This window comes from Canis lupus, chromosome 14 (assembly GCF_003254725.2).
Source record: "Canis lupus dingo isolate Sandy chromosome 14, ASM325472v2, whole genome shotgun sequence".
Classification (NCBI taxonomy): domain Eukaryota; kingdom Metazoa; phylum Chordata; class Mammalia; order Carnivora; family Canidae; genus Canis; species Canis lupus.
Window position 1 is genome coordinate 12,840,668 of NC_064256.1, and position 24,330 is coordinate 12,864,997.

The 24,330-nt window shown below is 36.7% G+C and overlaps 1 protein-coding gene across 2 annotated transcripts in view; it reads right to left on the reverse strand.

The window, feature by feature from the left end:
• Window positions 1-564: 564 nt before the first annotated feature.
• The window catches only part of ELAPOR2 (endosome-lysosome associated apoptosis and autophagy regulator family member 2), a 171,879-nt gene continuing 148,113 nt past the window's right edge, over window positions 565-24,330 (reverse strand). For both annotated transcript variants that reach the window (XM_025471511.3, XM_035698439.2), the window contains exons 19-22: window positions 20,256-20,382; window positions 14,455-14,633; window positions 13,253-13,418; window positions 565-4,229 (exon numbers count right to left, since the gene is read on the reverse strand). In XM_025471511.3, the coding sequence (XP_025327296.1) occupies window positions 4,170-4,229; window positions 13,253-13,418; window positions 14,455-14,633; window positions 20,256-20,382 (532 nt within the window). In that variant the 3' untranslated portion in view covers window positions 565-4,169. The remainder of the gene's footprint in view (window positions 4,230-13,252; window positions 13,419-14,454; window positions 14,634-20,255; window positions 20,383-24,330) is intronic.

Sequence of the window (24,330 nt, forward strand, 5' to 3'; positions counted from 1 at the left end):
ATGCTGAAACTATTCTTATACATCAATAGCCCCCACTTGGGGCTACTCTGGTATTTAAATGCATCTGTATATAAGATAGAATATTATTTCCAAATCCAGTTACCTTAGCAATAAGTGTTACATAAATCCCAAAGATAGAAGACATTTAAACCAATGTTGCTGGTTGAATTTGAATCTATTCACATCCTTTAGTTTTGTCATTTGCTAATCAATATACAGAATTGATTCTCAAAACTACAAGAGGAATGCAGAAGAGTATCTGGCTTTGTCTTTGTGTAGGTGATTAAATCATCAAAGGAGCGTGATGGCTTATTTTCTTCCTGAATATCTCTAGAGGCCTGAGAAACTTTTGAGGTGGTAAGCAGATCTGTACGCAGAGTTCTGCTTGTGGGTGGCAGCGATTAAAACCAGTGGTGAGCAAACCATAGCTCATAGGCCAAATCTGAGTCCAGCACCTGTTTTTGTAAAGCCTGTTAGCAAAGAATGTTTCTACATTTTTAAAGAGTTGAGAGAAGAATTAAAGAAGAATATGTCATGACAAGTAAAATTTAAATGACACTCAAATTTCCGTGTACACAAAGTTTTATTGGATGCAGCCACGTCCATTTGTTTACATATTATCTGTGGCTGCTTTCATGCTACAGATTTGCACAGAGACCACCTGTCCTGCAAGGCTGAAATATTTACTATCTGATCCTTTACAGCAAAAGTTTGCTGGTCTCTGACCTAGACAACTGCAATAGTAATATCAACTGTACTGCTAGTATCAGTATCCACTGTAATAGTGTTACCAATTTTCAATTATTCATCCTCCTCTTCAAGTTTTACTTCTTCATTTATGAGTCTAAAAGGAACTCATCTTGAAAATGTTTAACTAAAAGAAATAAAATCCAGCAAGAGTTCATCTCTGGCCAGTTAATGTGAAGGTGAAATCCATTTTAGCATCCAATAAATGCATCAGGTGTTGGATGTGTTCAGTTTTAAGTTTACTCCCCTTGGGACCTTTTCTTTAGGGCAACCTCTATTTAGGACTTCGTCCTGTAAATTTGAGATAACATCTATGGTTATGATAAAAGAGGTGTGAGGATATTTTAATTTCTCTGAAGAGGAAGACCTACTCTACACAACTTCTGTGTAAAAAAGATAAATGTGAGGAATACACTGACTGAAAACTTGCCAGTGAAATCATCTTCCCATCTCAACTTCCAGGAAATTTACTTCCATGAGCAAAAGAGAAATGATCTGCACATCAGCCTTCCATTAAGAATGACCATGAGCCACAGGAAGTAGTTCTATTGACAGATGTCAAGTGACAGTTGACCCAGTTGGTCTTGAAGAATCACAGTGAATCATGACCCACCACCTGGGAACCTGGAGACTCCTGTTCGTAAATGACTGGACCCAAGCACTTCTTCCACATAATCATCTTTTCTCCTTGGGAAGAAAATAATCACAAAAGTCTACACAAAAATACTATGAAACAATTTTAATCCTGGAAAGGACTTGATTTACTAGTAACCAAAAAGGGGAAAAGTCAACAAGAATAAAATTCAGTCTTTTAAATCAAGTGGACACATATCAAATTCCTCAACATTGTTAAATGGCATGATGTAATTTATCCATCGAAGACATGGTCTCATCCAGTGGAAAACCAATTTAAATGCGTTTTGACAGAGCACTGAGAGACATTATAGGTGACAGTGGACTTAATGAAGTATTTAAGGCTTTAAGACCTGTGCCTTTTAGAAAAATAATCTAGAACTTCTTCTTCTACCATTTATGAGGGGCGAGAACAACAAATATCTATTAAAAGTCGCAGAAACATGATTAATTTGTTTATGCCTTTTAACATTCCACTGAGCTCTACAAAGGCAAGACATAAAATAACAGTGAATTTTATAGTCAAGATTGGTCTGCATATTTTCATGATACTCTTTCTGTCATACTTCTTCAGTACTTGGAATAAAATGACAAATAACTGGGATCCAAAGGGGAAAAGGCAGCTCCTTTCCAAAGATGGGACTAAGCTGACAAAAATCTATTTTATATCTAAAATTAGAAATAAAATAAATTCTTCAATACCAACTGCATTTTCAGAGAGTTCATTAAAATTTAAGGCATTTTTGACATGTCAGAGATTTAGTCCAGTGACAGGAGAAGAAAGAAGCTACCTGGGAGCAAATCCCAATTATCTCTATGGCTTGGTACATACATGTGAAGCATAGCCAAAGATGAAGACACGTGGCAGGTGACTATGTGGAGCCTCCTGACTCTGGCCAGCCTGTACACCTTGGCCAGGGTTTCTCTGAAAAGGTGCATCTCAAATGTATTATCATTCTGCTTAAATTTTGATCAAGGTGGGGAAAGGCTCATCAGCACAGTTGCCAGGATAAATGTAAGCAATGCCAAAATAACTTCTTGTAAGAATTTCTTATTAACAAACAAGATTTAGGAAACTAAATGTGAAAAGGGTTTACGCTGACAGCCCCCCCCCCCCCATTTCACAGCTAACAATAAAATAATGGCAATCTCATCTACACTCATGAATCCCACAGCAAAGATGTACACAAAACAGACATTCATTTAACAATAACAGGATGGTTCAGTGTTTTACCCACCAGATGAATAACTGCAATTATTTATTTTTTTCCCATTTTCCACAAAAATAAAGACATTACCTGCCGAATCAAAAGTTGCAAGTCATACTTAATTGAAAGAGTTGGGGCAAAACTTTCAATAAATCTTGCTCCTGTGGCCTGCCTCTTAGGCAATCACCAGTCTTTTTTTAAAAATCTAGATTAAGATCTACATAGATTACTGTTTATTAAAAACAAACCAGAGCACCTTAGATCATCAATGGTCAGTAAACTCCCCTCATTCCCAGTTCTGGAACAATAAAGGTTTACACAAAATTAGATCAGACTTCATTCAATCTTCTTTCAACAAATAATATTCAAGTCGTGCTAATACTAGTAACCCATCCATCAGAGGAAATATCACAATTACCTAGATCACTTTTGAATAAGAACAACACTTACTTCCTAACTACGTACGATACAACCACATTCTTATTATGAATACATAATTGTATGCAATTTCCCAAAATTGAATTCCTGCTTTACTCAAAAAGAAAACTTGTATGGAAGTCATAAGCCTCAATGTCTTAGCAGAAAAATAACCATATAACTTTGATGCTTGATATAGGGCCAATGTCCCACTGCCATTTTCTGCGAACCATGAAATTATCCCAATACCTTTGCATAGTTATGTGTACTTACAAGCCATCCCACTTTCTTCTTCATGATTTTGCATGTGATTTGATAAACAAGCTTTCTCACTCATTCATAATTAGACTGCAAGCATTACAAAATTGGTCTTGAGCCATTTGATATCTATAATACCGTAGTCAGCTTGTTTAATGGAAAGTCAGGTTTCTCTGCCTTTTTTGAAAAGTGTATCCCTTTAACTCTTTCAGTCAAGCCCTTCTTACTAGTTTCAACAAGGATGCAATTTCAAAGGCGAATGTAAGTTTAGAAAACCCAAGCGCATGTTTACATATTTATTCTTCCTAAAAAGTTACTGTTTACTAAGGCTGCTGAAATCAAGAAAGACCCTATGGAAAAATGAAAAATTTATTGTCTTTTTTTGTTCACCATTTTTTAATAGAAAAGATGTTTTAAGGTGTGTCAGGAAAATAAATAATGGGGAAATAAATGATACCTTAAAAACTTTCAAATCTTCCCCAAACTATAAAGAAAAGACATAAATAGAATCACAATGCATATGTTCACATCTGCCCTCAGCACACTTTTTATGTGGAAGTTATAAAGAATAAAAGTTACCCATTAAATTATATGGCATGCATCAGCAGTGCACTGGTGGGCTTAACCTTGGTTTTCAGTTATGTCTATTTACAGATAAATCTCTTCCTGAGTTGAGCTTCATCTTCAGTTGAGACCCAAACCATTTGCTTTCCTATTTTTGGCAAGATACTTGACCATGTGATAAGGCAATCAAACGTTTCAATCTCCTTCCCTTTTCAGCAGCATGGTCCTCCTCTGTGAAAACACCAACGTGCCAGATACGAGGACAGGATTTAAACTCTGGTCCTGTAAAACTAGAGATCAGGTTTCTTCATTCATTAATCTGAAGGCTACAGCACTGTCTTTTCATATATTTGGGGATCTTGAGGATTTCAGTTGAACAGATTCAAAATGGTCTTCTTTTTCCTATGAAGAAAAAAATATGAAAAGAAAATTAACTCATTCAAATTCCGCTAAGATTTTAGGATCTTGTGGGTACAGAAGGAAAGTTCTAGAAATCATTTTAATCTACATACCTGCCAGTTGTGATTAGGATTTTACATTTAAAGGAGAGTGGCAGATGTAAAACAGATAGCACGTCTACCCTGAAGGATGCCTTTGATGTCCAGGAGATAAGACAGATAATCCAAAATAGAAGCAAATGCATGATTGCCATAGATATCAAAAGATATAGCTGTGATTTTTTTTTTTTTTTTTTTTTAAGAAACCAGTGAGACTCTTCCTAAGGGGTATCTGACCTGGGTGCCAAAACAGATGACCTTACCATGTGAATTTTGGACAAAAGAGAACTAGAAGAAGTTACATATTGTCAAGATAACAGAGGATTCATAATTAGAAGGACAGCAGAAATAAATAAGAAGAACACCAATAAGACATAAGATCATTTGGGTTCACTGATGTTTTAGGAAAATCTTTTGGGTATATACCTTCTAAAGATATTAAAAATAAATCATCTTGGATAACAAATCAATATTTTAACTCAGATACATCATTGCTGGCTTTTGTTATATATTACAGTCAAAATGCAGCCTATTAAAATAAGTGATGCTTTAATGGGGGAAAAGAGAATTAAGAGATTTCTCCCAATGTTTCACTGTTAAAGTCAGAAAAAACTTTCTGGAGTCCGCTGGAATGGAATGAGGGAACTATGCTTTCAAAGTGAATAAAGACAAAGAGAACTAGGATTATTTCTAAAATAAAGGAAATAGGAGGCAGACCAGTCCTAGATGTAAACAGATGTGTATGTAAAATGAGAAAATAAAAGTGAGTAGACATTGAGTATCTGTTAGAAGGAATAAGGCTGCTTTTGTGCTTTCTCTCATTTGAGTGGAGAAGTCCAAGACTTTAGACAAGCTTTTGGGCTACAGGAAAAGTATTCCAGGAAAAATGTCACCACGTGAACATCAACATATCACTTTTCCTTGCCTGTGCTGAGATGACATGCTCCCAGGAGGGCAGACCGCACATCTCCTGAGTGCTCTTGCTCGCTTGCTCTGAAGATATTTGCCTAGAGCTACCCCCATGTTGACCAGATTTCACTTTACTGAAATAACCATTGATAATTCAAAGTTTATTAAGCACTAATGTATTTTAGGAACAGCACTAGACTTTAGAGATACAAAATGTCTGTCTTCAAGGAGCTTATAGTGTATCATGGGAAAGAATTTAGTGTACCAGCAATAAACTAAAAAGGAAATTTGAGATTTTTAGGGCCTTTCCTTCAGAAGATGTGACCCAATATGTTTCTGAAGGTAGAAAGCGCTGAGGCCTAGGGGGGACCTCAAGGTCATATTTGAAATAAAACACTAAAAAAACACTTTATAAAATCATGTTAGCTCCACAGGGCTTTAGACACCATATCCTCTGTGTTCACATGGGATTTTGCTCCTATTGCTGAGAAGGTGGGATATATAGGTATGTACATGTCTTTGTGTGTGTGGAATTAGCACAACTAATTGAGAATTATCGATGGCAAGAATTAGGGCTTATTCATTTTTTAAATTCCCAAAACATGACTCCAGGCCTAGCACATAGTAGGCTATCAATCAATGCTTATGCTAATGTATTGAAACACCACATTTCAGGAGGAAAAACACTAGATTAGAACTCAGGAGATGGATTTTTAATTCCTACCTAACCCTTTCTTGGACAAAGAAGGGAACCTCTATAGGTATGAGTTTACTCAATCATTAAATAAAGATGCTATACAAATGATTTTTCTGAATTCTAGATTCAAGAATTTACTCAAAAGCCAACTTCTCCCAGAAGCTTCTCCTTACCTTGTCACTATCTTTTTTGTTCCCTTCTCCACTGTCCTCCAAGAGACCCTACTCAGTGCTCTTGTCACACTGGATGATCGTGTGTCTGTGTATGGTGTACATGTGTCATGTACTAATAAAAGTTTCTGACATAAGAAACTGTATCTAATTTGACATATCACCAAAACCTGGCAGAGTGTCTATCAGTATCCCATGAATGACGGTGGAATGAATAATGGAAAAAAAAAAAAAAAACCCAACCCTGAAGATATATTTTTAATGTTGTTGAAAAAAGTCAAGAAAACTAAATCTGTAAATAAACCCCAACAAGTCCAGTGTATCGGGAGGAAAATACCAACAAGTCCAGTGTATTGGGAGGAAAATACCAAATAAGAAAATACTTTTAGGACATGATTAGACATATAGAAGATAAAGCAAATCTTAAATGACATAACAGTTAAGAAACTTACAGCCAGTTTTGCTCCACAAAGCCATGCATAACAAATTTTTGAAATGGGACACACAATATGACATGTCCAATGATATTAATAGCAGCTTTATTCATTGCTAAGTATTGGAAATAGCACAATATTCATCAATAGGAGAATGAGTAAACATTTTTTGGCAAATCCACATAATAGAATACTAATTATGAATAAAAAGAATCTATCACTGATTAACACAGGGTAGATAAATCTCAAAACCATTTCTTCTTAAGAAAACTTGCACAAAATACTATGTCCTGTGTAATTACAATCGTGAAGTTCTAAAACAGACAAAACTAACCTACAGTTTAAAAGATTGCTATAGCAGTTTCCTCTGGAGGATAAGAATGGGAATCAATTGCATGCAAGAGGGCATGAGTCTACTTTCAGGGGTGAGACTAACATTCTATTTATTTATTTTTGTTTAATTTTTATTTATTTATGATAGTCACACACAGAGAGAGAGAGAGAGAGAGAGAGAGAGAGAGGCAGAAACACAGGCAGAGGGAGAAGCAGGCTCCATGCACCGGGAGCCTGACGTGGGATTCGATCCCGGGTCTCCAGGATCATGCCCTGGGCCAAAGGCAGGCGCCAAACCGCTGCGCCACCCAGAGATCTCCTAACATTCTATTTCTTGATAGGATTTGGGGTGATACAAATATATGCACTTCCCAAGATTCATCTAATTGCATAGTTGTTATGTGGGCATTTCACTCTAGGTAAACACTGTCCCTTAGAAAAAAATGAAAATATTGAATTCTCTCATCAATTATATGTATCCTGAAGTGTTTAGAGGTGTGAAATGTATTAAATTCTGCAGCTTACTTTGAAATGCATCAAAAAAGGATGTATTGGTAAATGAACAGAAATTTAGAAAGAAGGGTAATAAATCAAATATAGTAAAATCTAGGTGGTAGGTATGTGGCTATACCACTATACAATTCTTTCAGCTTTTTTATGATATTTTAAATGTTCATTTAAATATTTCTTAATTATTATGGCAATTAAAATTGCTATTCAAAACAAAAAGAGGTACACTCAATCTTCTCAGGGTGAAAGACTTTATCCACCATCATGTTTCCTGTGATTGTTTTCAGGAATCTTTCAAGCTTTCAATTCTATTACCATAAAATAACAACAAAGGAAGTACTGCAATATGAGAAAACACTTAGACTGCAGTAACAGGCCTTGGCCTTCTCCAGAAGATTTTCCTGAGACTAATTCCCACAGGAAAACCTAGTGAGGGAATGACTAGCACTGGGACTCTTACTGACCCAGATTGGGTTTACAATGTGGAAGATCACTGAAGAATGAGAAACTGACCCAAAGGAATTTTAATAAGTTAGTATGATCAGCCCCACCCTGGAAACTTTCCCTATCATTTATTTTAAAACCAAGCTGTAATGCAGATTTATGAAAATGGAACAAGAAATAAGGTGGATTCGGTTTTTTAAACAGGCTCTAGTATGTGAGTTAAGCCTAAATCAACAAAAGGATGTAACAGCTCCAAGCCTCAGCCCAAAATCAGTGCAGCTGGGTCTGAGTCAAGAAGGAATCCCAAAGCTAAAATAGATGATGTTGGGGATGATAACCTTGCCCTTCAACATAGGATTTTAGGTGGACCAAAACACTGGAAGTTTGCTTGGGCAACTGCTGTGCTGCTTAAAAACAAAGCAAATGCTTTTGCTTGTTGTCTCAGAAATTGTCTTTCTCTCTACACCCTTAATCTCTTCCTCCCCATCTACCTTGGCTTTACAAAGAAAGATTATTAGTTTTTTTGTCATCCAGAGGGACTGAAGGCCATGCACAACCATCTGAGTTGGCTAGGGAGCCTTGAGGAGGAGAAGGATTCAAACCTTTATGACTCTTCATTGCAGGCATCAAAGTCACCAATTCTACCAGAAACTGTGACAGGAGAGGGACATGCAAATTCCATTAACAGGGTTTAAACAAGATTCCCAGCAGGGAAGCTAAGGTAATGTGACCTTGTGTGATAGGTTCTGCGGGACTATCCAAGATGCTGCTGTTGTTACTTCTATATCTGAAAATCTAGTAGGAATTGATGGTTACATGCTTATACATACTCATTTCTTAAGTACCAGGGGAGATTCCCCTAGTCAAGAGTAGTCCCATGGAGACTAGAGAGCTAGCAGTACCATGTAGTACCAGTAGTACCATGGAGAGGAGAGCTAGCAGAGTACTGCAAGGATTCCTAATTCCTCTGCCATTTGCAACAAATGTCTATGTCAGGATTATACACAAGTTTCTCTACCTGTTGATGCCCAACGCTGTCCTGACATAAACGATGCAATGTCGGTGTCAAGTCAAAAGCCTCAGTCTCAACAGTGTTGCCTGTAGTATCAGACTTCTACCAACAAAGATGGCTGATAAACCCCCACAAAATTCAGGAACCTGCTAGGTAAGTGAAGTTTCTTGAGACTTTGTGACCAGATTTGCAATGCTAAATCTGTCTGCCAGTCATGGAAAAAACAGTCCAGCACTTTATTAGACTCTTGGCTATTGGAGACGGTATAGCCTCACTTGAATATGCTACTTGCTCTTTGACATCAGCTAACCTACAAAATAGTTATCTTTTAAGGTGGGCCCAAACTAACAGGCTATGTTAAAAATTGTCCAGCAAGCTGAATCCTGCTCTCCACCTTTGTGGCCTCACAATTCTAATGACCACTTTGTGATACAACTCTCAGTGATTAATGATTCTGCCAATTAGAGAGTTCAGTAATGGGAAGGAGCCCTCCTCCAGAGGTATCTTTTGGGATTTTAGAGTCATCATTTTGATATGACTACCAGGTATAGTCCTTTTGAAAAGAAGCTATTAGCTTATTACTGAGTCCTTGTCAAAACTGAAAGCCATTCTTATGCATTTTGTGATTCTATAGCCTGATATTGGGTCAGAAAGGACCTGATAAGCGTCACTTGTCAAATATAAATAGTATATTCAAGAATACAGCTGGTCCTGCCCAGCAGCATCACAGCCTCACATTAAAAAATGGCAGCATACCCTTTTAGGGAAACTTTATCCTGTACTTCACCACCAAAAATGAAGCCACTGGCTTCAGTCCTTGGTTCATCAAAGTTCTACTGCATGCCTGGGCCTGGTTCCCTGATGGTTTGGTTGAGCTGAAACCCAATGGGTGACTACCAGCTGCTGTAGCTGTCCTATCTCAGACCAGTATGCATAACTGAAAACCTAAAAAATTGCTTGGCTAAGTGGGAAGAACCCAAAGCCATTCTCATAGCTGTGGCTAGTACTTATCTTGATAAACCTTATTATATCACCACTAACTCCTGAACTATTATTGTCAAGAGTCAATAAACTATTTGGTCTGCTACTTGGAAAACTATAAACTGACCATATTAAAGTTACTCCTCTCTGGGGCAACAAATTCCAGAAACAAATCTCAGCTGATCAAATTATCTGGGTTACTCCCGTAGATACTTCCATTAAGGACCCATTGTTTGAAAAGATCAAAGAGAATTAAGCATGCGAAAGAGACTGACTGCACCAGACAGACTGCCACAAATGCTGCATGGACCCATCACTTTGCTAACCAGAGCAATGACTCTGCCATCACACACTGGGCATAAAGCAAAGGACTCTTTTTCAGATGCAGAGGTTACCAAGCATGCCAGACTTGGGACTCATGCCAAAAGTTGACCAGTTTTTCCATGGCAAATTGATAAGATCACACCTCTGATCACTTCTTTGGGCTATCAGTAGTGCCTTACCACTTCCAACACCTGTTCATGCTATAGTGTTGCTGTTCCAGTCTGATCTGCTAAGTCTAGCCACGCCACCATGATCCTTGAAAAAAATCTGTTTAATGTTTGTGACTTCATGGATCTTTTGCAGCCTAACAATGGTGCCTTTCTATCATAAAAGCTACCTGAAAATGGGCTGAGGTAAATGTGTTCAGTGGACCTTCAATACTTAATGTTAAAAGGTATTGAGTGTGAGAAGGGCCTTCTAAAAAATCAATAAGAAAGATTCCTGACTCTATTTCCCTCACCAGCTCCTGGTCCACAGGAGTTACTAAACCATGTTTAGTTGTCCCCAGAAAGGGATCATCTCTTCTTGGCCATGTCATGCATAATTATCAGTAAGCAGGTTGAGGTTATATGACTTATATAAGATTATCTACGCTTACATGAAAATTCAGGATTCTACCCTGATCACTCTCAAACATGATATGTCCTTTTTACTCAAAAGCAACTCTCAGGATGTCTGATGATATCCCTGACAGAAGGGAGTCTAGGAGATTCAAATATAATACTAGTGTAGTCATCTATATGGTTATACTGGATTGTCATGATCCTAGATTAAAAGGATAATAACTTTTATTAGTTGGCTGACTACCCAGCTCATCAAGACCTCCTACCATAGCTCACACTGACAAAGGTAGAAGACACATATGGTCTCCATCATAAGCTTTTTTTTTTTTTTTTTTTTTTAATGATAGTCACACACACAGAGAGAGAGAGAGAGAGAGAGAGGGGCAGACATAGGCAGAGGGAGAAGCAGGCTCCATGCATCGGGAGCCCGACGTGGGATTCGATCCCGGGTCTCCAGGATCACGCCCTGGGCCAAAGGCAGGCGCTAAACCGCTGTGCCACCCAGGGATCCCCATCATAAGCTTTTTTAAAAGACCCTGAGACATATGAAGAATGGAGGGGTATTAATGATAATTTGTTTTTCAGAGCCACCCGTCATCTTTTATGAAGGACAATGAGAGTGTTCCTCTCTCAAACTGTTTCAAGTACCTTAAATTTAATTGACTACTAGGTCTGCCATACCCACCAGATGCTCTAACCTTTAAACTTAGTGAGAAATCTATAAGAAACAGCTGGGAATGGCTCCAGCTTCTGCCCCAAATAACAACGCCAACATTCCCATTGCTATTGTTCAATCATTCCATAGATGTGGTATGCAGTAAATTGGCCAGATTTGAGCCTAGGCTCAATCAGATTAAACAGAGGGTGGATAGAGGCCCGAATTAATGGGAAAATTCACCAGAAGCCAAAATGGTGTAGAAATGAAGTTTGGATATTTGGGGGAGATAATTCTCCATGGTTCTTTTGCATTTCCATATATCTTAGGAGCAAGACAGTGATTTCCCTTTGTTCAAGATTATCTCTTTAAGGATCTTTGTATAGAAAGCAGCCTTGGAAGCTAAAGAAATTGTATTTTTTCAGACCAAATGGCAGGAAATGATGTCTCCCTCTGAAGCAATGAACATACACTCCCTGTCTAGTACAACAACAATAGTATCTCTCCTTGGAGCAAAGAATTGGCATGCTTACTGCCCATTCTGAGTCAGGTTCCCAAAGCTTAGAGTTCCTTTCCTGTAATGCAAGCCAGTGATGGTGCAAGTGTCATCTGTTTCTGTTCACAGAGCCCTGAGTAAAGCCAAGCTTGGGGAACTGGTATAAATGCTGATACCCTGGCTTATGCTGTGAGCACTTAGCTGTGCTTTGTCCCTGACCAGGAGTCTTGTGCCTCCTAAACTGTCCATGAAACAGTAGAAGGCTCATTTGTTATTATCTTGCAAGTAGGGCAAAATTTCAGTTCTTGGTGCTGAATATATATTTGTTACTACATAGCAAAAACATCCCTTCTGAAGTACCGCAGTGAAAAAAAAAAATTAACCATTAGCAGAAGGGGAATATGGCTTATTCATTTTGTTTTTAAATGATTCTTTATATATTTATGTACTTAAATTCAGAGAGTAAAAGAAAATAGTGACTAAGACATTTTTAATAAATGTAATCTTTTGTCACTTGTTCTTCCTGCTGAAAATCATTTGAAACACATTTTCTTTCTTCTGTTTCATTCTATTTTTAATGGTGAGTGGAGGTAAACTGGTAATTTCTCATATTTTAAGTCAATAGTGAAGAATGTCAATAAAATGTGTTTACAAATAATATTTAAGACTAAATATTAATCTGTTTGGATATCGTCATCATTTCAAAGCTGGCAAATGTGATGGCATCTGATAAGGTACATTTAATACTTCAAGAGTTTATATAAGTTTTACTTTTTCTCTGTGAAAAAACCTTGTTACAAAAAAAAACCAAAAAGAGAAGTATGAGTAAGTAAGATCTTTTTTCAACCTAAAATTTTTAATATTAGAAAATAATATATTATCTTTGTAAAAATCCAAATATTATACAAATGTACTACTTCGAAAACTAAAGACTGCCATTAGTTACTCCCCAAAATAGCCACTGTTAATAGTCTGCTTTGTAAAGACTAACATAAATGAATCTTTAATAGAGGTAATAGTCTCTGTGTTGCTTCTACTTATCTTGGACCTATTGACATATATATGTCCATTTTTAATAGCTGCACAGTTGCACAGTATTCCATTACTTTGATATATGGAAATTTCTTCTCTGCTCCTTCTTCATGGTGTGTAAGGTTGTTCCTACTCTGTTAACCAGAAAAAAGAAAGAAAAAACAATGCTGCAGTGGATATTCTTTTTATCTGTCTACCTATCTATCTATCTACCTATCTATCTCCATCCTTGTGTACTTCTTTTTAATTGGATAAATACCCATGGAGATAGAGATACCTAATGATAGGGTTGCATGAATGCTATTAGGTTAATATGACCACTCGTTGATAAATGCACAGTAGTACAAGATTAAAATTCTGCTCTTTACCTTTGTTGCCAAGGATTTAAGTTTTCCCAGTAGTGACTGTTTATTGGAATATACAACTTCTTCCTCATTGTCTTCTCCTTCCATGATAGCACAACTGTCTGCAGCTGGGAGTTCACACTCTTTTGAGTTAGTTGTCATCACTAATTTGGAATATTTGTACTCCAGTCTAAGTAGGGGTAAATAAATAAAACGGCTGCTTAATACAAATTAATACTTATTTTAGGTGGTCATACACCAGCCCATTAAATGCTTTTGCAGTATAGTGGCTCCACTAATAAATTTCCCTCACCTATCACTAAAGTACTATGTGTTCTCATTAATCTACCATCTACACACAAATCTTTTTCAGGATTTTAGAGAATTGTGGCAGTATAGTTAACTCTATCAATTATTTTACATTGAATAAATTGTCCAATTATGAAGAACTTTTGAAAAACAAGAGAAACCTTGAAGAACCTGAATGCATTTTCTTAGTTTATAAATATTTGCAAGCTAAGGCACTGTATGATTTTCCAAAGTTTAGTTCATAAGAATGAAAATACCATATAGGTTAAGTGATGTGATCCTTACTGTTTCTGTATATAACATACTCCTTCCTAGTCACTACCTCAGGTATTATCATTGTCTTGAGATATTGCAATATAGAACTTTCAGAGCCCTGTAGATATGTAAATCATTTTAAAAGAGTCAAATCTCATAACAGATCAATATACATTCAGGAGATAGATTCAATAGTCAACCCTAGATTACTAAAGTCCTGGAATAAATAAAGGTCTTTTTGCCTAAATACTTAATCTGTTTTTTTTTTGCAAATATCTTTCCACAGAAACTGAAAAAGGAATATTGGAGCAAGAAGACACAACACTGTCAGGAAAAGAAAAATAGATGCAGAGTGAGAAAACCTGACCTCTGATCTCAGCTCTGCTCCCATCTACCTGAATAACCCGGAGCCTTCATTTATATCTGTTTTATAACAAATGGGTCAATGGGTCTAATTCCATCACCTCTAACATTCTATCATCTATTAGCAGAATAATAATCATTTCTGTTTCCTTTCTTAAAAGTCTTTCCTATAACTCCCTCATAAAAGTTTCTTGTCTGTCTGAGAAAAACTATTGGATGTAATAATAATTAGTTCTAAAACTTTTACAACAAAAGAGATCCTTCAGTTCTTACATGGGCACTCCAATGAGGTTACTTACTTCTTATTCTTTTTCCAGAAGTAGCAAGTTAGAGCCACCAGCAAAACTGCGGTGAAAGCTCCCACACCTGCTCCCACTTTCAGCCAAAAGTCAACTGTTTCACAGGTTGACAACTTTTTCTCAGGCAAAGAAATTCCTTTAATGCACCATTTAGGTTCATTCCATACATACAAGGTTTCCTTTAAAAAAGCACACACACATAGATGACATGTGAAATGAGATTCAGAAGGAAAAGGGTTCTGCTCTGTATTCACAGTAGGCATAGACAGTTATTCAGCATTCATCTAATAGAAGCTCCAGAAAAAGAAGAAAGAGAGAAGAGAATGAGTAAGGAAATAATGAATGAAAACACAACAAAACCAAGTAAGAACATGGATCATCGGATCAGGAGGGTCAGTACATGCTGAGGAAGTTGAATAAAAATTACTCTGTATAGATGCACCATTTGGGCTTTATTTCCTCAAATCTGATGTTTTTAACTGAACGTTTAGGTCGTTTAATACAGTTAACTGGAATGAGTTTCACCTACCCATGTTATAGGTCCATTCCCCCACCAAGTGTCTCCCCTGAGAAGAAGGGCAAGCTCTGGACCCAGGATATTCAGGCACACAATTACTGGCAGGCTTTGGTAACTGGTGTTGGGGTAGGCATACAGACTACACCCTTATTTCCCATCCACTGGTCTAGGTTATCACTGCCCACAGTAGGTCCTCATTCTTATCCTCCCACAGCAGATGTCTCAGTGTTGTTAGGCAATGTTTTTCAAACTGCCAGTTGCAGTTAACCAGGGAATAATAAAATCAATATATTGCATATCAACCATGAATTTTTTTCAAATAAATAAATCAAATAACACTAACCGGAAATGAAAATTGGAATCAGTGCATATTTCCCTTTATATTTCAACAAATACAATGACCAGTATTATATCCACTGATGTTCAATGACATGGAACGCTCAATTTTTGATCACTGCATCTGATTAAATTTTCTGAAGGTCACTTTAACAACACCCTAACAAAACGATAACCCCAGAATGTGTACTTTTATTGTATACATATACACATTTCTGCAATTAAACATGAAGTACAAGAGGATGGTATTTATTTTAAGGAAAAGTTTCAACCAAGTTTTGGATAAGAATTCTCAGCATGTTTTTTTTAGAAAAGACATTAGTAATTGAAAAAAATTTTTTTACTGCATGACAACTGTAACATTTTCATTAAGTTTAATGTAAAAAAACACTTTTAAAATGGGTCACATTATTTTTATAAGAATGAGATGAGAGGGACGTGTGGGTGGCTCAGCAGTTGAATGTCTGCCTTTGGCTCCGGGAGTGATCCCAGTCCCAAGATTGAGTCCCACATCAGGCTCCTGCGAGGAGCCAGCTTCTTCCTCTGTGTCTCTTCCTCTTTCTGTGTGTCTTTCATGAATAAAAATAAAATCTTTTTTTATTTTTTAAAGATTTTATTTATTCATGAGAGACACAGAGAGAGAGAGGCAGAGACACAGGCAGAGGGAGAAGCAAGCTCCTGGCAGGGAGCCCGATGTGGGACACTCGATTCCAGGTCTCCAGGATCACGCCCTGGGCTGAAGGTGGCGCTAAACCGCTGAGCCACCAAGGCTGCCCCAAAAATAAAATCTTTAAAAAAAAAAAAAAGAATGATATGGGAAATGAGGGGCATGTTCAAATACAAATGCTACATCTCTAAGTGTCAATAATGACAATAAAGAGAAAAATGTTAAGTCTAGTCAGCAAATGTTAGCTTCATTTGAAGGGCATTCTAACAAATGAAGACCGTGCAACACTTTACATGATCTCATCAAATGTGCAACAGCCAGTGAAAATGGTAAAGCTCTAATGTTGAATGACAGTCATAAGCAAAATGTTAAAACTTCAAATTAAAGATACTTGTAAACCGAGAACACTTAACTTTTCCATAAGCTCCTTAAATTATTTTTTTAAGATTTTATTTATTCATGAGAGACACAGAGAGAGAGACAGACAGACAGAGAGAGGCAGAGATACAGACAAAGGGAGAAGCAGGCTCCATGCAGAGAGCCTGGCATGGGACTCAATCCCAGGTCTCCAGGATCAGGCCCTGGACTGAAGGTGGCACTAAACCGCTGAGCCACTGGGGCTGCCCCAAGCTCCTCAAATTGTTAAATAAAAAAAAAAGATCATGCTATTGGCAAAATCTCTGTCATTCTGTAACTATTAATTAGAATGCCTTATCCCCTCATCCAGTCACAGGTCATTGTCAAGGGAGAAAATGGCTGACTCCATAGCTGAAAAATTTATTCTTCCAGCATGCTGGGATATTTTGCAAACAGGGTGAGATAAATTTGATGAGAGGCTTAAAAATATCCCTCTTAGTGATAACACAGTATTTCTTCAAATCTCTACAACTGCATGACATTTAAAATTAATGCTTACTACATACTGAGAACCTAGGAAAGATTTCTAAGATCCAATTTGATAAGAGCACTTTTCCCATGAGTTGTGCCACTCTCTTAAGTTTACAACCCTCTATGTGGAGGACTTGGTGTGTGTAAATTTAACTTCATACACATCTGGGTTAGGTGTATTTATAGAATTGGGAAAATATACTCCAGTCAATACAGAGTGAAAATTGTATTGTAAAGGATGGAGCAGGAAAAAGGACAGAAACAGTGTACTTGTTAAAAAAAAAAAAAAATCAAAGGATACCCACAGCAATATTTTGCCATCACCATATTTTCTCTCATGAGGCTTTTGGCATCCAAAGAAATCTATTTGCTCACAAGTATACCATAGTCCTCCCCCTTTACCTGCAGTTTCTTCTCTCTGTGGGTTCAATTAGGAAGCAGATGATCCTCCTGGTTTATCATCAAAAGGTCAAAAGCAGCCTAATGCCACGTCATATGCCTACATCATTCCCCTCACTTGATTTCATCATGCAGGCATTTTATTATCTCATGTCATCACAAGGGTGAGCACAGTACAGTAAAATATTTTGAGAAAGAGACCACATTCACATACCTTTATTACTGTATATTGTTGTAACTGTTCTACTTTATTATCAGATGTTAATCTCTTACTGTGCCTAACTTAGATATTAAACTTAATCATACGTACATGTGTATGTACGTAAAGGGAAAAACAAAGTATATACAGTGTTTGGTACTATCCATAGTTTCAGGCATTCACTGGGGAGTCTCGGCACATATCCCCCATGGGATAAGGAGGGTTGGTCTACTGTAATGGAAAACAATGAAAGCTGTCATTTGTGTTATATAAAGCTTACTAAAGAGTAGACGTTTTAAAATATTTTATTCAGAGACTGGAAGTAAACACCCATTTACTATGTCATACCCATTTGTTTTGCTGTTGCAACCAAATATACTAAATTCCATGAGTCTTGGAATAGCATTTATATTTTTCTAATTGAAGCCTGATCTCATTTGGTAAATATTTTCAAAATCAATATCTAAGTATAACAGAAATATACACTTAACTATTTCTCAAGTTAAATTTGGAACTATAGGAGGGAAACTATATATTTCAATATGACAAACTCATCAAAGTGTTCCTAAAGATTGTTTTTAAGGCAAAAACAAATATTTAAAAAGAATCACCTTGTAACGGTCTGTTCCAAACATTCTTGTGACATGCTGAACAGAATTTTTTCAATAAAGAGAGTTTGAATGAAATTAGAGAAATTATTGCAACCTCATGGTCTTAACCTTCTAATCATTACTTTCCAGAAGAGAAATGTTGAATACTAAAAAATGTTTACACAAAAGGTCATCCAACTTTTCAAAGCCCTTGAGTTGAACTTGGTGGCCAAAGAATGGAACACATCCATTTTTCATTTATTCTTTTTTTTTTTATTTTTATTTATTTATGATAGTCACAGAGAGAGAGAGGCAGAGACTCAGGCAGAGGGAGAAGCAGGCTCCATGCACCGGGAGCCCGACGTGGGTTTCGATCCCGGGTCTCCAGGATCACGCCCTGGGCCAAAGGCAGGCGCCAAACCGCTGCGCCACCCAGGGATCCCCATTTTTCATTTATTCTTTAAAGAACGATAAGGTTGTCATAATTTTAGAGAAACGATAAAGAAGAATTTTCACTATGAGACATAAAATGTATATCATTGTTATTATGAAGACTAAAAAGAAACTTTTCTTTTTGGTAAGCCAAGAATTTTCATCTTTGACCCACATAAAAATGTTAAAAGAAACTGGCTTAACAGTGTACTAGATGCATGAGCAGCACTCTCCATGTATACTCTAAACCATAATAAGCTATCCACAGGCAAGCACACTTGATAAATTATATAAGACATTCCTAATATTTGTTTTAGTGTTATCCTTTTGGGAACTTTTCCTGTTTTTTATTCAATTATTTCATAAAAACACATTTTATATTACCTTTATGCTTAGACTTCATCATAAGTTACGAAAATAAGTATTGTTCTATGAAATTTAATTTCATTTTTAGGCATACTGCTATGTGGGAGTACTAGCTTTGCTGTACAATATATTTCTTACTACACCTTCATTGTCTCTAAAGTTTGAAAACCCCTCTTTAGAGAATATTTCCCTGTTTTTTTTCCTAGAGGTGAACGCTTCTGCTTCTATGACTCTGAATGCAGGAGATTAGGTAGGACATTCTGACTTCGTGTACTCTTGCCCTCTGACCTACCAATGAGATGCTCCTCCAGATTTTCCTGGACAGAACAGCACTCCCTCTCTGATCCCCTGATGCAGCAAGCATTCTAGCATACTCCCCACTCCAGGAGACTGAACATCACACCTATTCCATTTGCATCCCAGTTTTCAGAAATCTCACCAGAATCTGACTCTCTGATGCCAAGTCCCCAATAATGTTACCACTACTAGCAGTGATGTATTATCATTTGTGTTCTTTTATTGTCATTTCAATAGATTTCAAAGAGGTTGAAGTAGTAAGTCCTCTTGAAGAAGGAAAAATTTGTGTTTTCTATATATTACTCAAAACTAGTACAGTGAGGTGAGAGCTCTCAAACACTGCTAGTAGAAGTGCAAAAATGATACCACCAAAGCAAGTTAGTAATATGTATCAAGAACCTTAAAAATGTCTCCTTAGACCCAATTAATCTCTTTCTCATAAAAAATAATAAGGAAATAATCACATTTCCAATAAGGATGTTCATTATAGAGTTATTTACAAAAAGACTGTTCTCAAGTTTTTCTCAGATATCCAACAGGGGATTTATTAAATTCCAAAATATGTATAATAGAATATTTGTTAGTAACTAAAAGTCATGTTTTCAAAAAAATTTAATGACAAGAGAAATAAATTAAATGAAACCACCAGTGGTGGTGACCTTATGGAAGAATTGGCATCAGAGAGTCAGATTCTGTTGGGATTTCTGAAAAGTGGAATCAGGATGAGATAGGCCTGATGTTCAGTTACATGCTTACTCTTTAGGTACAGTTTAGTGAATCACTTAAGCCATCCCCATCTTAATTATACCTTTAACTGCATTATATAACTCACATCTTGGTTTAATGATACCATTTCTTTATAATCCAGATAAATATCAATAGCCTACAACTCCCTTGCACAATTTATTTTCCCCAATGTCACTGTATACCTCCAGTTACTCTAGCAGATGGGAGTCTACCTCCCAAACTTGATTTTAAATGCATATTAATGTAATATTAACTATAAGCTTTACCATGGTTTTGGACCTCAGTTTCCATGATTTAAGTGATGCCAGACTCATCAATTTCTCTTCAATAATATAGTTCTGCCTAGATAGATTTGTCACTTACCTGAAATCCTCTCTTACAGGCTCCCTCAATCTCATGGAAGTCATGCTCTGTGCACAGAGGGCAAGCTTCAGCACTCTCCCACAGAAAATAGAATGTACATCCATCACAGGTGCCTGCTGGGCACTTGCTGAAATAAAAAATGAAATGACAGCTCTTATGACACATTCAATCAAGTCCAATCAACATTTGAGTGCCCACTGCATACTGGGAAGCAATGTGCAGGTACTGACAAAACAAACAAAAAATCTAACGGAGATAAAACCACACCTTCGCATCTATTAGGATGGCTAGAATAAAAAAGACAAATAACAATAAGACTTGTGAACATGTTAAGAAATTAGAAACTTTGTACACTGCTAATGGGATGGAAAAAGATACAGCTGCTTTGGAACAAGCTGGCAGTTCCTCAGATCATTAAAAAGAGTTACCACATGATCTAGTAATTCTACTTTTAGATGAAAATCCAAGAGAAATAAAAACATATGTCCACATAAAAACTTGTACATGAATGTCCATAGGAGCATTACTCATAAGAGCCAAAAGGTGGAAACAACTCAAATGTCCACCAGCAGACAAAGAGATAAACACAATGTGCTATAACCATTCAGTGGAATATTACTAGGCAATAAAAAAGAAACATAGAACTGATACAACTTGGATGAACCTTGAAAATACACTAAGTAGAAGAAGCCAATCTTCTACTAATATATAGAATATAAATTTTCTGCTAATATATAGAATCTTCTACATATAAAATATAAATTCTATATATATTCAATACATTAAATGATGCTATTTTTATGAAAGCCCAGAATAAGAAAATCTATAGAAATAGTAAGTTAATGGTTGCTTGGGCTTGAAAGAGAACTAAGGTGATAGCTAAAGGGCATAGGGTTTCTTTTTAAGGTGATTAAAAGCTCTTAAAAATGACTGTAGTAAAAAAAAAAAAAATGACTGTAGTAAAAAAAAAAAATGACTGTAGTGATGGTTGCACATATCTATGAATATACTGATAACCACTGGCTTGTCTGTTTTAAGTGAGGCAAAGTATATGGCATGTGAATTATACCTCTACAAAGCTATTTTCTAAAAATTTAAAGGAGAGGCATAGATACAGAAAAAAAAGCTCTAGGAAGACTTCTTGGTGGAAGGGATGCCGAAGACACGTCTAAAATATCCAGTAACAGAAGACAAAGGAAGAAAGCAAGGGAATGCCTGCTGGAGGGATAAAATGATAGAGAAACTGGAAGGGATTTACAAGCTGGTCATTATCAGAAAAGCTTCAAGAGCAGGGCAGTGAGTGGCGCTAGGCATATAGATAGGACCTAGGTGGTAGAAAGGAGAAGCCATATCTGTCAGAAAGAATGTACTTAGGCAATGGTTCCAGGAACAGAATGATGAAGAGGACCATGGTCTAGAGGGTTAGGGGCAGGGGGGAAGAGTGGTGGAGAAACGGGAGAACAAAATTGCCTAAAGCATAAAAACAAACAAAACAACTATCAGGTCAACAAACAGCTCAGTGACGCAAATGACTCTGCAAACCTAGGTTTCCTCAGCCTGAATGTGACTTCTTTTAAGAGGTGGTGACCAACACCACTTGATGACCACAGATGGCGCACAGATGTAGGTGCAGGATCACACTGTACCAGGCGAGCCTGAATGGAGATTTTTGAAACTCTACCTCCTGGTGCATGGGCATGGCTCAAAAATTAAACTGCTGTTACTGTGTACAGAATCCTTATTGATTGAAGCAGGAAGCTATTTGAAAAAGTTCTGGTGGGAATGGCTGTTTTGTTCATGAATTCATTAAAACTAGGAGAATACTGTTCTCTTTATTCGTCTATTATACTTCCTTCCCTTAAGTTAAGCTGTGTAAATACAAGGCAGTATTCTAAAAACCTCCTTTAGACCTTAGCTGCTGCTGAGTACAGGTGTCCTGAAACACCTAGGGCAAAAAGATAGACACAATAAAAGGGAAACCCCCAAAACATCCCTTTTTAAGTTTTAACTTCAGATGCCTTTCTGATGATATGCCATCTAAAACTATAATTTTCGGTCTACCAGTAGAGTAAAATTTCTTATTCTTAGTATCTATTCCAAGAGCATCCTACAATATGAACAGTAAAATTAAAATCTACGTGCCTAAAAATTGACTACATTTTTATATGACTCCTTCCAAATGTCTGCATGCTAACACTGGTAGGATGAAAATAAAAGCATAGTTCTCTGTCATGTGCTCAGAAACAGAGGCCCAGTACTGTTAGAGCTAAGAACAGTGATCAGTGAGGACTCTGGAAAAATGGCTTAACTCTTACCAGCCTTGACTTCTGTTTGTAAAAGGGAGTAAAGTATATTCAGACCAAGAGACCAAAAGAAATTTTTAAAAAAGTAAGTAGAATAGATGAAAACCATGCCACTTAAAAAGTTATCACTACTTCCCACCTTCCACATCAGTAAAACCAACTCAAAACTGCACCTTTGGAAAAAAGTTGGTTAACCAATTAGAAAAGCTCTTTGAGAACACAATTATTTGCATAACAATCAGTTGAAACTTTAAAGGTAATTAATTTTTTGATCATTTAGCAAAAATTACCAATATACTTTCCTGCACAATTCTCTCCTTCCCAAATTATTTTATCTTTCCAACACAGGGGCATTTTCAAGGGCAATGAAAATAAAATAAAAGAGTAAGTCTGGTAAAGTGAGGGAAAAAACCTCAATAAATAAAAAAGAAAGGGGGAAAATTAATTAAAGTTGCAAAAAGCTCTGAAGAGAAAACTCGGGTTACAATTCTGGCTGGACTTGCAAGAGATTCTGTATTTCTCCACGAAGGACTCAGCACGCCCCACCTTCCCACCCCTCCACTGTTTCATATTTGTAATTTAGTGGAAGTGAAATGTCTGTTTCACTGCTTTCACAGGGTGATTATAAAGGACAAAATGAGAGAACAATTTGGGAAAGTTTCAAGTGCTGCAAAATATAAAAGACTATTAACAATGCACATCACTTTCTAAAGAACTGGAAGAACTACAGAAATGGGGAGAAAAATCAAGACATTGATGTAACTTATAAAGCTGCCATTAAGTGTCAAAATACTGCAGTGATTCACTGCCTTTCCCTGGTAAACTTCGCTTTTTAAAATATACTCTTAGGTTAAGAGTAATTTAGTTTAGAATCAATTCTTTAATTCTTTTAACCCAATGAATCATTTAAAATGTGGAACATCCAAATTTGTTCTTTGTTATAAACTCGAGTTTCACAGTTTGAATCAGGCCTTTCCTATGAAATGACAAGGATGTAGGAAGCAGTACTAATTTCAATAGTGCTTTATAAAATGAAAATAGGAAACAAAAGGATGCAAGAGAAAAAAACACAAAAATATTTTCTTCTACTAAGAACAAAAAAGCCAGTATTAAGAGAGACAAACGCTTTCTTGCCAAATATGTAAAATCCTTTTCCCTTTGATGACCTGTATCAGCATCATCTTCATCCCTCCCTCATTGGCTTTTTAAAGGGGTCACTACTTGTACTGCTTTTATAATTTTTTATCTACAAGATCCCCCATAGAAACCAGCAAGTAGGTGTCTGAAGAGCAGTACATGACTCTTGGATAGTTTGGGAACACAAGGCTAGAGTTGCACAGGGTGACCCCGTGGCTGTGAATTCTAGAGAGAGAAACCACCATCAACTCAAAGGACAACCAAGTACACCCTAATGTGGTCTTACTGTTAATAAAGAAGACTTCCCAGTTTCCTTATTCTGCTTCTGGGATTGCCTTACCAATCAGGATAGCACTGGAAATGTGTAAGAATTCAGACAGATCTTTTTAAAAGTAATTTCTATCCCAGATTCTAAAATGGGATACATACTCTGGGAGTGGTGGGGAGTGGACTGAGCTATATGAGTTATTAGTATCCTCCTTTAAATGAATCATCTTACCTAAAGCAAGATCTCCTTGGTGCATACTATAAATTCATAGACAATAATCTTATTCTTATGAACAATTAATTACAACCCAATACTTAGTATTCTGTTAATGATCTGGATAGTTGATAAAGCAGGGTAAACTTGTTTT